This window comes from Acomys minous (assembly GCF_964271855.1).
Source record: "Acomys minous genome assembly, chromosome: 3".
Lineage (NCBI taxonomy): Eukaryota > Metazoa > Chordata > Mammalia > Rodentia > Muridae > Acomys > Acomys minous.
In genome coordinates, this window is record NC_140485.1 from 7,560,757 (window position 1) to 7,574,958 (window position 14,202).

Below are 14,202 nucleotides of genomic sequence, written 5' to 3' on the forward strand. Positions count from 1 at the left end.
TAGATGCTGTATACATCTTATTTGCCTGATCTACCCCTTGTTCCCAGGACCTAATCCTAAAGCACAGCTGGGAGTGAGCACCGTTGGACGCTGGGCCATTAAGTGGAAGGGAAAACACTGAGAAACAACACAAAGGTGAAAACAGCCTCCTCCTGCACCACAAATGTTCTAGTAACACAAACAGGTCTATATGGCGAAGACACTGAAAATTCTACCCATAAGGCCAAAAGGATGTCATGGTCTGCTCTATTTGAGATCAGTCATTTACTAGGGCCGAGGAATAAACATGACTTTGGCTCAGACCTGCCACCGTATGAAATTGCTATTCATTTGGTCTTTGGAAATTTTCCCTAAATGTCTCTTTGTGTTCTTTTCAGAATCCCGTATTTCCTATGAAGGAATTAAGGTCATGGAATGTCTCCTTCACTTGGCTCATCCAAATAATGACATATCGTTCCTAGCAGTTCTTAAATGAAACAATATTATATCACCTTAAGGTTGAATACTCTTTTATCCATACCGGATATTTTATCAATAAGCTGAAAACAAAAATTAAAATAGCTATAATCACTATAATTGGTGGGAAATTTCACTTTAGGTTCAAAGAGTTCTATTTTTCATTTGGAAATAATTTCCTGACTATATAAGTTTGACTGGGGAATGCTTCCTTAGTTATCAACATTTAAACCAGTCTATATATGTTACTGTCAATAAAGAAACCCTAAATAATCACAGGCTTATAGTAAACATGCTGGGCAGCTGTGCCAGTTACAGGAATGTTTGTAAAGAACATTCTTCTTCTAGCTTGCAGCAGGCACTTGAAAGGTGTTAGGTGGCTTGAACAGCTATGCAAAGTGCAAAGCTCATGTGAGCTCACGGGCGCTGAACAAGTGCAAATGACGCTGCCACTGGCTGTGATGTTGAGAGTTCTGCTCCTTTGATAAACCCATCCTTGCTCAGGCATTACAACGTAGCTTAGGCCACATATTAGAAGGTACATTGCTAAGGAAAGCCAGTATTTTCATTCACCAAATGTAAATACTCATTTGATGATTTCATTGCAGGGAAAAGAGAGATAAATTTATTTTTTATTTGTATTGGGAAGCTGAAGAAAACCCCGTAGACTCATATGAAACACTGGCTATCCCTCTGAAGGTTCTGAAGTGGAAATGAGTATCACTCTGATGAACTATACATGTGCTGTAGGAAATCCACAAAACCAATAGTGTCCTGTAAGCAGAGGCTACAAAGTAGTCATCACTCAGCTGCCAAGACAGGGCTACCCTCACTGTTCTCCAAGGAGATTCTTGCTTCTCTTCCTTTCCTTCCTTTATTCCCAGATCATTCACCATTGACTCCCCACTTCCTCCACTAAGTCTCAATCGCTCACTTTAGTTTTACTCTTTATTGGCATCTTAGCCTCCTCCTGAGTAATCAGAACTCCATTAACTTGCCCTTGGATAACCAAAATGATAGACGCTCCAGGCTGTCCTCAGCCTCTGATATGTGTACGTGATATGCAGGTGCTGGGGCCATTTTCCTTCAAAACCCCATTCCTTGTTCAGGGATGCAGTCATTGCTTCTGTGCAATTACTGACCTTCTCAGATCCTCATGGCTGCATCTGGCTCATGCTGTCTCTTTGTAGGAATTGATTTAAATCTGTCTTAAATTAGGTACCCCCAAGAAACCCCCAGCACACATTTATTAAGCACAGCTACTTTATCTGGAAATGGAATGTTGGAAACACCAGCAGAGGGGCGTTAGGGTGAAGATAAGAAAGGGAGAAGTATGCTCTCAAGGCCATCTCTGGTCACCTGAAGAGCTGAGATGCCATTGGCCATTCATTAAGAGATATGTGGCTTATTGGTATGAAATCTCTCACTCTTCCTGTTTGTCCCATATAGGGATAAAAGGATCATGATAGAAACAAAGGCTCATGGGTAGACATTCATACAAGTCAAGGTTTATGAGTACCAAAAAATAGCTGAATTTTGATATCATTTGCACACAGACACAAGGGCAACACCAGCTGTTTAACTTTGTAGAGTCCTGCATGCCACACCATTTCAGCTGTGTGCCTCTGTACAGTGACAGCCTAGACAAAAACATGCTCTGACCCATGGGAGTGCCTTCCTTGGATTGTCACACCTGACTGCATTTTACCCTAACCCTTCCCAGTTAATCCAATCTGTCTTATATCCAGATTAAGCTGGAATATTCTTTTTCCACAAAGGAAATAGCCTTATAAATGTTTTATTTCTCGGTTTTCTTCCCAAAGAAGCACGTCTTGGGCTCTGAGCAAACTCACTTTCTTTAGTATTAATTCAACCACTTAAGGGATACAACTTCAGGCAGGTTCAGGGTCTACTTAATTATCTGCCTACCACCTAGTGATGCAATTCTGACACATTATATAAGAACTGTAATTTAGAAAGAACTTTAAAGGCAAGGAGGTCCATCACTGACTTTGATAATGTGTCCAAACCCAGGGAACTTAATCTTTGCAGCCTTAGCTTTTATTCTGTAAAGTGTAGATAGTAATATACCTTATAGCTACTGTGGTTTAAAAGAGAAACCTCTCCCTCATGGGCTCATATGTTTGAACGGTCAGTCCTTGGTTGGTGGTGTTTGAGAAGGTTCCATGATCTTTAGCAGGTAGAGCCTTGCTGGAGAAAGCCAGTCACTCTGTGCAGACCTTGAAGTTTCCCCCTCTGGACCCACTTCCCCTTTGTCATCTGTTTACTGATGATGGGCACAATGTTACCTGTTTTTCTGCTTTTAGCACTATCACAGACTTTATCACTTCACACTCAAAGCTGAAATAAACCCTCTTTCCATTAAACTGTGTTTTCTGATGTGTCTTTTCTGTTTTCTTTTGTCCCAGGAATGAGAAAAGCAACTAATACAATAGGATTTTTACAAGTATTAAATAATTTAACACCAATGGCAGTGCACAGGACAGTATTATTAGCATCATTAATCATTGATAGTAATATTAGGATTAGTAGTGCCATGTTGCTGACAGCAAGGTAAGTGTGGCAGGGATGAAAGACAATATTCTGCTTCACTGCTAGTGTGTGCATCTTACTTTTCAGACAGTTTAAGCTCAATAAACACTTAGTAAACCTTCTGCCTAAAAAAAAAAAAAAAAAAAGAAAGAAATGAAGACTACCTAGATTAGACATGCAAACAATTGTCTAAGTGGCCTGCAAGATAGATTTGCAGGTAAAATGGCTTGTAGTTCATGTCTGAAAACCAGTCCCCATGAGAACCCTGGCTTCCTGATTGTGTCCTGAATTCCAAAAGTGCACTATAGCACACACATGTCAACACTCAACACATATCATACACATATTATACTCATTTTCTCGCTCATAATAGCAAAATTAATAAATAAGAATAATGGGAAGATAATAACATGGAAAAAGAAGACTGCTCAGGTAGTTCTTGATAGTACGACTTTAGTTCTGATCCAAGCATTGATTCACCTCACTCCCACACCAAGGATACATGGAAAAAAGACTTGCAATTCTCATTCAACTTGATAGAAAACTTTCCTAATGAACTTAGGCTGACTTAGGCTGTGTTTTGACAGCACGTATGTTCCATAATAAATTTGAACCACCTTGCAATAAAGCAATGTTTTGGAAGCACTTCACACTTCACTGAGAAATGAACTATCAAGCCTCACTCAGTGAAAATTTGTCATCATTTATTGGACCAGCCAATATTTGGAGGTAGACAGGTCATTGGTTGATAGACTAAAAATGGGATATTTTAGTATTAAGTAGAATGCTATTGGGGTGCTTTTCAAACAAAGCATGATTTTACACACACACACACACACACACACACACACACACACACACACACACACGGACCAATATGGTTCCAGATGGTACACTGTGGATATTGCAAATGACTAGATGTTCTGTGGCAGCCTCCTCAGCTTAGAGGCCACTACTTTTTCCACAGTATCTTATGTTCTCCACAGATACATTTTTGCTTCTGATATAATGATTTCTTTCCTAACTCCTCAAATCCTATAGACCCCTACTCTTGAGTTGCCAGGTACTAACCTATATATAGCAAACATTCTTTCTCTTTCCATTTATCTTTATGTTATATTTCATAGTTCAACTGAAGAAATTCTACTGAGGTGACTTTTTCAGTTTATCCAGTGAAGAGAGACTATACCCTCATTCCAAAGCCATCAAAATAAGTTTTCTCTGCTATACTTTATATACCTATCTATGGACACTCATCATTTCTAAAGTAGATTTCCTTTAAATTTCCCCAAGTTCATAAGCTCTTTGAAAAGATGCATAGTTCCCTGGACTTTGAAACTCTTGGAATTACACACACACACACACACACACACACACACACACACACACACACACACACACACACACACACGCCAGGGCCTTCATTCAATGATGATGTTGAATGATGGAGAATACTCATTTGGGATTTCTTCCCTTGTTAATTTGTTTCCATTCTATCCTTCAGAATTGTCCAGTGTCTTGCAAACAGGGAATCAATAAGACTTCATTGACTTGAGAGGCAATGGGGACACAGAAAGTGACAGCGTTGGCTAGGTTAAACTCCTCAGAAATGAGCTTATGTGATACTTGGCTACATCCACATTCTGTGTTTTGATGTTAGGGCATAGGCAGGCCTTTAAGGAGGACCTTCAGGATTTTAAAGAATCTTTCAAAGGGGTTTTGATCTGCCTGTGGAGAAATGTATCTTATAAGATGACCACAAATATCCACTATCATATGTGCCTTTCTATAATTGTATTGCTGCCCTTCCTTCACCAACTCTTTCATTGTGAGTGGATCTGATGTCCATTAGAATGAGATACTAATGACACTTATGGGTTTCAAGGCTTGCCCAATAAAAATCAAGTATCGCCTTACCCCTTTCTTGGAGATTCTACTTCTATGACTGAGCTCACGCTGTGAGAATCCTAGCAACGAGCAGAGACAACATGTGGTGTTGAGGTCCATGTTCTGAGCAGAGCAGATCTGTTAGTCATCCTGGCCAAGATGCCAAACACGTGAACAAAGGAATCTCTGGATTATCTTGGCCTCTAAGCGCTGAAATCAGCTGGTGATCTTAGTCTCCCAGAATAAAGCTCTGACGTTGCCCATCAGGGAAAAATCATCATCATGTATTCCTGGCAATTCACTGACTCCATGAGCAGAGCATAAGTCAATGGAAAGGCTTGTCGTGTACCATAGTGACTGGAACGTGGCCAGACATTCTCCCCTATTGTAGCTGGTACCAAGGATGATCAGTATTGGTTTTTATTTTTTAAAAAAAGTTTTATTGAGACATTTCTAGACAAATCAACTCATGTATTACCTGTGCCTTCTTTTGTCCTACAATGAGTGACAAGGAGTCTCTAACTTGTAAATAAAATATGTTTTTATCTGACCCTATATAGAAAAGTTCCTGCCATTTTACAGAGGTTCTCAGAGTGTGCTTCCCACAGAGCTGCATCGGTAGCAATTAGGAGCTTCATAGAAATCCTAAAGCTTGTCTGTTACACAACAGTTCACACACACACACACACACACACACACACACACACACCAGAAATTTTTGCCCTCAGCTTGTCATTGAAGTTGTAGAACCACCTCTCTATGGCACAGACACTGATGTCCCTAAGGCTGTGACACCATTACCGTCAGCTGACAGACTGTAGCTAGCTCTTCCATGACGACCCATCCCCTGCTGTTTCACAGCACCCTTATGTGTGGCTCCATAACAGCTCCAGAGAGGAGCCGGGCGGTGGTGGCGCACGCCTTTAATCCCAGCACTCGGGAGGCAGAGGCAGGTGGATCTCTGTGAGTTCGAGGCCAGCCTGGTCTACAAAGCAAGTCTAGGACAACCAAGGCTACACAGAGAACCCCTGTCTCAAAAAAACCAAAGCCCAAACCAAAAACCAAAATCAAAACAAAACAAAAAACCCAGTTCCAGATAGGGACAGGGATGAAAACTTTTAGGGTTTTTTCTTGGATAATTCAGTTTTAATGGTAGAATTGACAGACCACTTGGCAATAGTGTTTACCTCCCTTTTTGATTTGTGATGCTGGAAGAAGGTCTGTATACTACTCTGTGACCTTCGGGATATATATTTTTAAACATTATTTAATATGATTAATATATACATATATATTTATAACATTCATAAGCCTTTTATTCTCCTGTAATATTGAAGCAAATAGGAAGATCAAGGTGAAAATATGCTTGAACTTGTTGTTTAGTAAAGAAATTCAAAAGTTTTTGAAGCTGAACAGTCCAGGGGATATTGGTTTGTGCCTCAAAGTATCAATCTGCCTTGCATTTATCAATCATCACAGATACAGGGATTAAAGAGGAAAGATGTCCTGAGTGGTGCTGATGTGGGGTTCTTACAGTCTGTGCCACAGTAGAAATCTGCTCACAGAGGCATACGTGTACCGTTTCCTTTATCTTCCTCATTAGGACCCCTTCTATATTCATGTTCACTTCTTCTTTCTCAAATTGCTCCTTCTCGGTCTCTGAAGGTGCAACATGGACTCTCCCCATTTTGATGGTGCCTTCAGTAGGCTCCCCTTTTGTGTCTCCCAGTTGAGAAATGTGTCTCTGAAGATCTCCCAGACTCTTAAGGCCACAGAGCATGAGAATGGAAATGCTAATGTGGCATTATGAGCAAGAGGTAAGGACTGTCCAGCCTTTTGTGGACAGGAAGCCTTTGGCACTGATTGAAATGTGTGTATACAGTAAAGCGAATGCCATCAGTGGATGTTCCCACAGTCAGCACTCGGAGATAGCCCAGGCCTTGGTGAGCCTTTTATCTATGTGTGGTTTTGAAAGACAACTTGACATTCTTATACTGTCATGCAAATGCATTCCCTTCTACAATGCTGGTGATCACTCGGGCTCCCAAGACAAGCCCCACATATCTTAATAAGCTGCAACTGAAGATTAAACAGTTTGGAAACAGCCTTTCACCGAGAGAAGCCATCATTTGTGCCCTTCAGATTAACAGAGAAAGGAGTTGAATTTTTTTCAGTTAGCATACTCCCAAGACAGTTATAGACAATAGACCTTCTTGGTTTCCCCTTTACTCCCGTATGTCCAAATATGTCTCATTCTGAAAAGGCTTGATGAAATTCTTTAAGCTCCTTATTTATTTATTTATGCCCTCACTGCAATACAAGCTCATTAAACTCTGCCTGGTGCTCCTAGACCCCTTTGTCCAGATCTGTATGATGATAAGATTGTAACCTGAGTTATGAGTGACAGTGAGATGCAGTTGTGAACTCCTCCTTCCAGTCCTTTGCTCATCATCTACGTTGTTTTTCTGAAACAGAACAAATGGTGCCTTATACTTCATCATGCTGGGCATTTCCTTCCCTTGCTCTAGCTTAGTGCCATGCCGGCTGCCTATGCCGCTGCTATACCATTCACCGAGGATGTGATTCTTACCAAAAGCTAGTTGATGGCAGTTTCTAGAGTTGTGGACTGAGCTTTGCGGGGAGGGGCAGGGGGTGATTCTTTCTTAATAACCTGCCTCGCTTAAATAGATGTGTACCAAATGCTTGCTAAATTAAATAAAGCTGGCCTGTTTGGGCCGAGAGTAAGAAAGGGGAAGATAATTTCCATAACACTCAGAGAAGCCATTATGGATACAGTTTAGTTGCTTTAAAGGGTGTATCTCTCAGGTCATCTGACCATAGCTAATGGGGTTCCATGCAGGTAGTTTGAGAAAAATACTATTGTCTGTAACAGATGTCAGGAAAGAATTTGAAAGCTTCAGTTGATGCAGTGGACTGCTTAACTTGAGGCCGTAAGGAGATGGTGACAGACAAGCTTTACCTCCCCTCCTTGCAATCACTTTGCTCCTGACTACGTTTCCAAGTATTAACCTTGTTCTATCAAACCCCTGGAGTGTGGGGCTGGGAAGACAAGAGCATGCACAGCGGAAGCTGAGATCAGCCAGAATAGCTAATGAACCACCAGATTTGATCTTTAGGGGAAAGAGAAAAACAGCCTTCGTATGGGAAACAAAACACGACGAGAATTCCTTCCCTGGGTAACCCGACCGTGGCTTGCTCTGCTGCCGACATGGTCTAGTGCAATGCCTGTTTGCTCAGGTTTTCTGCCCTAACTGAAGATAGGAAGATTGGCAAGATAGCAATTCAAAGTCTCAGTCATTCATATTTGTTCCCATATGTTCCTGGATGCTCCTAAGGGAAGCTGAAAGATGAACAATGGCTTTAGGAGAATGTCTAAACAAAAGAGAAATTACATCAAAAGAAGTAGTGGAAAATGGTCCCTGAAAAGACAATTGGATAGAACGATCCTTTTGTTGTGGCTGTTGTAATAAAAGCTTCAGAGGAGGAAGCATAATGCTAAGGACTAATTACTATGAGTAGAGTGGTTTCACATGCCCAGGAAACTTTCCCAAGGGACTGCCATTTTGTCTGACATCACAAATGACATCTGTCCATATTGGGTTTGCTTAGAACATTATTGTTTTGCAGGGTGCAGAAATGGTTATTTCATTGCTCTTTATCTTGTGTACTAATCTAGTCCTACATTAAGTGTTATAAAAAAATTGATACCTAGAGTTCTCAGTAGCTTAGCTTGTTGGAGTATCACCTATGCCGTCCTGAATGTGAGTTCAGATTGTAGCTCTCCGATGAATCTAGAACTTATCTGGAAGAAATTCAATGTTTTACTGTCCAACTCTTAAATTTTAGTTGCCACATGACTGTATATAGTTATGAGACACAAAGTGATACTTCACTAAAATATCAAATAATCAGATCAGGGTAATTAGCATATCCAGTACCTTACATCTTTATCTGCTCTTTGTTTTAAGATATTAAAAATCTTTTCCACTATCTTATTTGAAATGTAAAATTATTTATTGTCTGTTGTAGGGAGTCTTCTATAATCATGTTTGTCACCCATGCCCTTGTTCTAAGAAATAATGACTTTTAGACCTTATATCTATGAATAAATGTTTAGGCCAATATAGTTGGGCATGTTCCCTGAGTCACTCATAACTAATGTCTTGTCTTTTTCTATTTTAAGTTTTGCTATGTGGCTGGTTACCTCTGCTCAGGTTTCATGTGCCCATCCTCCTGAGGTGAATGCCCCTTTCTTCACTGTCTCCCAGCATTCACTGTCTCTACCAGAACTCCTCCCTCCTGTTTCCTGCCACAGCCATAGGCCAATTGGCTGTTTATTGGCAGGTGAAGAATCCATACAGTACACAAGAGGTTAGACCTACAGTTGTCGGTCTTAGTCACATAGATGTGCTATCAAACATTAGAAGTTATCCCTCCTCCCAACTGGCCTCTCCTTTCTGTTAGCCAGTCTCTCTTTGTCTATGTACTAGCTCTGCTTCCCAGACTTTAGCAAACGCTTGTCTAGTCTTTACTTCTGTGAGAGCAATGTTTTCAGCTTGGACATGTAAGTTAGAATATATAGTGCCTGTGTTTCGGTTACTGATTTGTTTGACTTCATATAAAGTCTTTCAGGATTGCCCATGCCTCAGCAAATGACAGGATGTCATTATTCTCTCTCTCTCTCTCTCTCTCTCTCTCTCTCTCTCTCTCTCTCTCTGTGTGTGTGTGTCTTCTCTGTCTTTCTGTCTTTCTCTGTCTCTCTTCTCTGTCTTTCTTTGGCTCTTTCTCTGTCGTTCTGTCTTTCTCTGTCTCTCTGTCTTTCTGTCTCTCTCTGTCTTTCTGTCTTTTTCTGTCTCTCTCTGTCTTTTTTTCTCTGTCTCTCTGTCTCTCTCTGCCTTTTCTGTCTTTTTCTGTCTCTCTGTCTTTCTGTCTTCCTCTCTGTCTTTGTCTCTGTCTCTCTCTGTGATCTTAAAAAGAAACCTGGTGCTGCGATGCCCATTCTCCCTGCATCCCTAGTCCTCTGTATGGATCCTGACCGTCAGCACAGGTCTCCGCTGGGTAATTGAAATGATTAGGCTTCACACCAGAGTGACTGAGTGGGAATGCCTGCAGATGGGACTAATGATCTGGTGCTGAGCGAAGCCCCAGAATGGTTTCAATGCACATTGAATTTGAGAACCACTTTCTTACACAGGCACAATCAGTTAAATTGCTTAGATTAAAAAAATATATATACACTCAAATCATAAAAGCATGCACACACATGCAGTATGTTCTTTATACCAAAGGGCCTATAGTATATACATGTGTGTTTATTCCTTTAATTTAAAAAATTATCATTGATCCTGTAGGTCTTTCTGTATTTGCACTTGAAGATACCGTATGAGGCGTAAGGGACTACACAGCTTCCCGCCACACAGGCTATATTCCATAGCTGTTCAACAAGCCCTCTATGTGGCCATTTGTATACTTAAAGTTTGATCATTTTACATTGAACATTTTTGCATATACATTTTGGAAAGAAGCATTTAACTGTAAAACTTCCCAGCAGAAAGGATTCAAAGTCAAAATGGTGGATATGTTATGCTGTATACTTTGGTGCATGTGACCTTATATTTGACAACCGTTGCTCTTGTATGGACTTAAGCAACAATCTAAGAACAGTGGCTGTTAACCTGGGTTCATCTCGGTAGTGGATATTTTAAAACTCACTTTTAATTATCATCAATATGATTGACTTAAAAAAGGCTTTTTTCAGCAACTTGTCTATTATCGCTTTGGAGTAAGCATACTTTGTGTTTCCTGGTTTGTGTGAATTCCTGTAAGTTAAGAATGTTGCTCCTAACCTACCGAATGTTTCTGCCACATATTGTATTTCCAGTAGATCATAACTGCATAGGTTGGCTAATGGTTTCCTTCATGTATAGATGGATTTTACAAATTGTTTTCTAAATGGGAAGAATTTCCACCAATTAAAAAAATTTAAATAGGCTCATGTGTATTGCTCCTCAAGCTGCTATGGTTTTACTTTTCTTTATTCATAATTTACATTGGCAAATAAATGAAATGGAATCCAGGTTTTGTTTGTTTGGAGTTACTCTCTATCAGCACTGCTCAGTGAATACACTCCCTTCCCTCGGTTAGTGGAAGGCCACCGTTACATCCCCAGACACATGAGTAGGAAACATTGCCCGTTACCCATTGGTCTCTCGTGTTTGTGTTAGAACACCTGCCCCAGCAATTGTCACTCTATACCATGCCACAGCCAACATCTTTCTTCTTTTGGAAAAAACCCAACACCATTGTGCATTTGGCTTTCAGAATAAATTTTGTATTACTATTTCAAATAGCAATGAAGTTTAGGGGATATTAATTCATGTGTTTATAATTTAGCAAGCTGAACTTTTGTCAATACATAGTATTGAGGTATATGAGAAATGTCTGCAGTTTTAATTTTACTTAAAATCTCCTTTTATGTCAACATTAGATTTCCCAATTTCTTCATATAACTACTCACATTTCTGATTAATGTTGATACTAAGTACTTAGTGTTTTGCCTTCTATGATAATGATCCTTTTCTCCTATTGAGCTTTCTAACTACTTTTGTCTGAATACAAAAGTGCTAATTTTGATATTCTGAAAGTTGTATCTATTTTTCTCTACCTATAGTTATATATGCAAAAAAAGAAATACTTCCATACCTAGATACAAGTTGATTCCTAAAAATAAGCATTAGTCAACTTTGCTTACACCTTGTTTGGATACAGTTAGTAGAAATAATACGTTCTATATTTTCTCAACCGTGAGGACCTACAATTCACAATAACCTGAAATATATTTTATGAATACCTAAGAGAAGTAAGTTCAAACAAATGCAGTGATAAGTTGATGGACATGTTTTTATCACCCTAATTTAATCATGATATAATATCACATTTAGTTGCCTTAAATATACATGAATAGTATGTGATTCAAAATAATTTGAATGCTTAAAAACACAGAAATAGTAAATCTCTCACTTCATCATTGTGTACATTGAATTAATACATCTTTCCCCAGAAAATGTGTAAAATTTCAATGAAAAATGAAAAACATTGTTTGGAAAATGCTTTTCTCATAAATTAATACTTTCTTCATGGTGATAGCCATAATTTTTCAATTGAATGCAGGATTATAGGCAGGTCCTCTGCCACTGAACCCCTACGTGGCCCTGATGCATGGTTTCTGACAGAGACTAACAGCCAGACTTGATTGCTCCATCTATTTCCTGAACTTTGTATACACAAATATAACCACTGACATAAACTACCTCCAATTAAATACTTGTCATGAAGAATATTTTAGCGTTTTAGAATGTTCATTCTAAATAAATCACCAAATATGACATTTCCAAAATGGCCTTGCTAATAGACACTACTGAATTGTCAAGGGAAGAATTTAGAAAAATGAACAATATGTGAAATTCAAAGACACAACATACCAAAGCCAAAGATTTTTGCTTCTAAGTCCTTTTACATATTAATTGTTTCATAATTTTTACCTGTAGCTTTTGTTTGAATTCTTAGATAATTTGTCTTCTCCTAACCATTTCTTAGACCTTCCATTGTGTTTTCAAAGTAAATTACCTGCCATTTCTATATGAATACTTATGGAGGAATATTAGTCATTGCTATGTAATATTTCATATGAAAACATAATTTTATATATCACTACCTACTTAAGTTCTGGGTATTTGTTGGAGAAATATACATTATTCATAATTAATGATGAAATTATTATAACACAGCATTATTCTGCTTATTAGCCTTCAACTTTTTTTCTCAACATCAAAATGTACAACCACTATAGATAAGATTATGACAGGAATTTGTATTTTCTGGGTTTTAGCCAACTTATACTTAAATATTATTGTCTCTGTATGCTTATCTGAGAATTTACATTCTTTATGTTTTCCTTATATGTTTAAATAAATTTTAAATTAGCTTTTCTTTGACAGTTTAGAAATTCCCTTTGAAAACTAATCTTGGAGAGTTCTTTTTGCTATAACTTGTTAAATAATTTTCTAATTAAATTTCACACTTATTTATTAGCTGAAGTTTCATCTCCTTTTTGAGATAACTTTTGTCTACTGTTAACATCTGTATATTTGTGAAATGTTAAATTAATTTCTATAGAAATATGTCAAGCATTTCTTTACTATTTTTTTCATTTCCAGAAAAACCATTTCCACTGTGCTTTTTTTTTGTTTGTTTGTTTGTTTTTGTTTTTTTTGAGACAGCCTTGGCTATCCTGGACTCACTTTGTAGATCAGGCTGGCCTCGTACTCACAGTGATCCGCCTGCCTCTGCCTCCCCAGTGCTGGGATTAAAGGCGTGCGCCATCATGCCCAGCTCGACTATGCCATTTTAAACTTTGCCCATTTGTTGTTTTCCCCTCTTTATTATGTTGTACATCTAACACAATACTTGGTGTTGTTATTAATCAACTCAAAAGCATTTCTCATTTTCTAATCTATTATTTTACTTTTAGTTTTTGTGATCTGTCTCTCATTTTTCACTTTTTCTGTTTTCAACATTTTTGTTTAGATACTCATTAGCTGGGTCCAAGCACCATGGCTGGGTGTGTCACGGGCCTAAGGAGGAACTTAATACTATTATTCTGCTAAATTAATTTTCCCTCTCTGATTGGGAATATTTTTACAAATTTATTTTGGGAAATACCTAGGCTGTGTGGTGTACTTTTCAATTATATAAAAGTTGACAAGCCTTCTGTATATTAAAAAAAATGCCTGAATAGTATTTCAAACAAAGCTTGTTGACATGGCATTTGAGTAGTGTGGCCATACATTCTGCATCAAACATCATGTGCTTCTGGGATTAAAGAAGCCATTGTTCCTTGTAAGACGCATGCTGCCTCAGAATGCAATCAGTTCAAAATGTGTTTTCACCATAAACTATTCTTCAGACTGAACCACTTTTGGACATGCAAGCACTTTGTTTTGTCATTGTAAGGACTCATTACCATGCAGTAAGGAGGTCTGCACTCCCTGCAGTAGAAACCAGAAAGTCAGATAAACCAGAAAAGAAAAGCAAGGGCTCCAAAGAAAGCCTCGAGTTGATCTTTCATTCAGCTTAAATATAGCCATTGACGTCAAGGGAAGAAGTAGTAGCATTTATTTAAAGCTATTAGACTTGCATGCAAAACAAAAATGTTTTCCTAGGTAAAGAATGAAGCACAAGCTACTATAAACACTTCAAAATAAAGCGTGCTTTTGATAAAGGGTA

The 14,202-nt window shown here is 38.6% G+C and overlaps 1 protein-coding gene across 5 annotated transcripts in view; it reads right to left on the minus strand.

Annotated features, from left to right (window-relative positions):
* Positions 1-14,202, minus strand: part of MACROD2 (mono-ADP ribosylhydrolase 2) — a 1,913,815-nt gene that overhangs the window by 252,501 nt on the left and 1,647,112 nt on the right. The window contains exon 9 of one of the 5 annotated variants that reach the window (XM_084774710.1): positions 8,642-8,719. The exons of the other annotated variants lie outside the window; for them this stretch is intronic. Coding sequence (XP_084630836.1) covers positions 8,663-8,719 — 57 coding nt within the window. The 3' untranslated portion in view covers positions 8,642-8,662. Of the gene's footprint in view, positions 1-8,641; positions 8,720-14,202 lie in introns of those variants that run through there. 5 annotated transcript variants of the gene reach the window in all.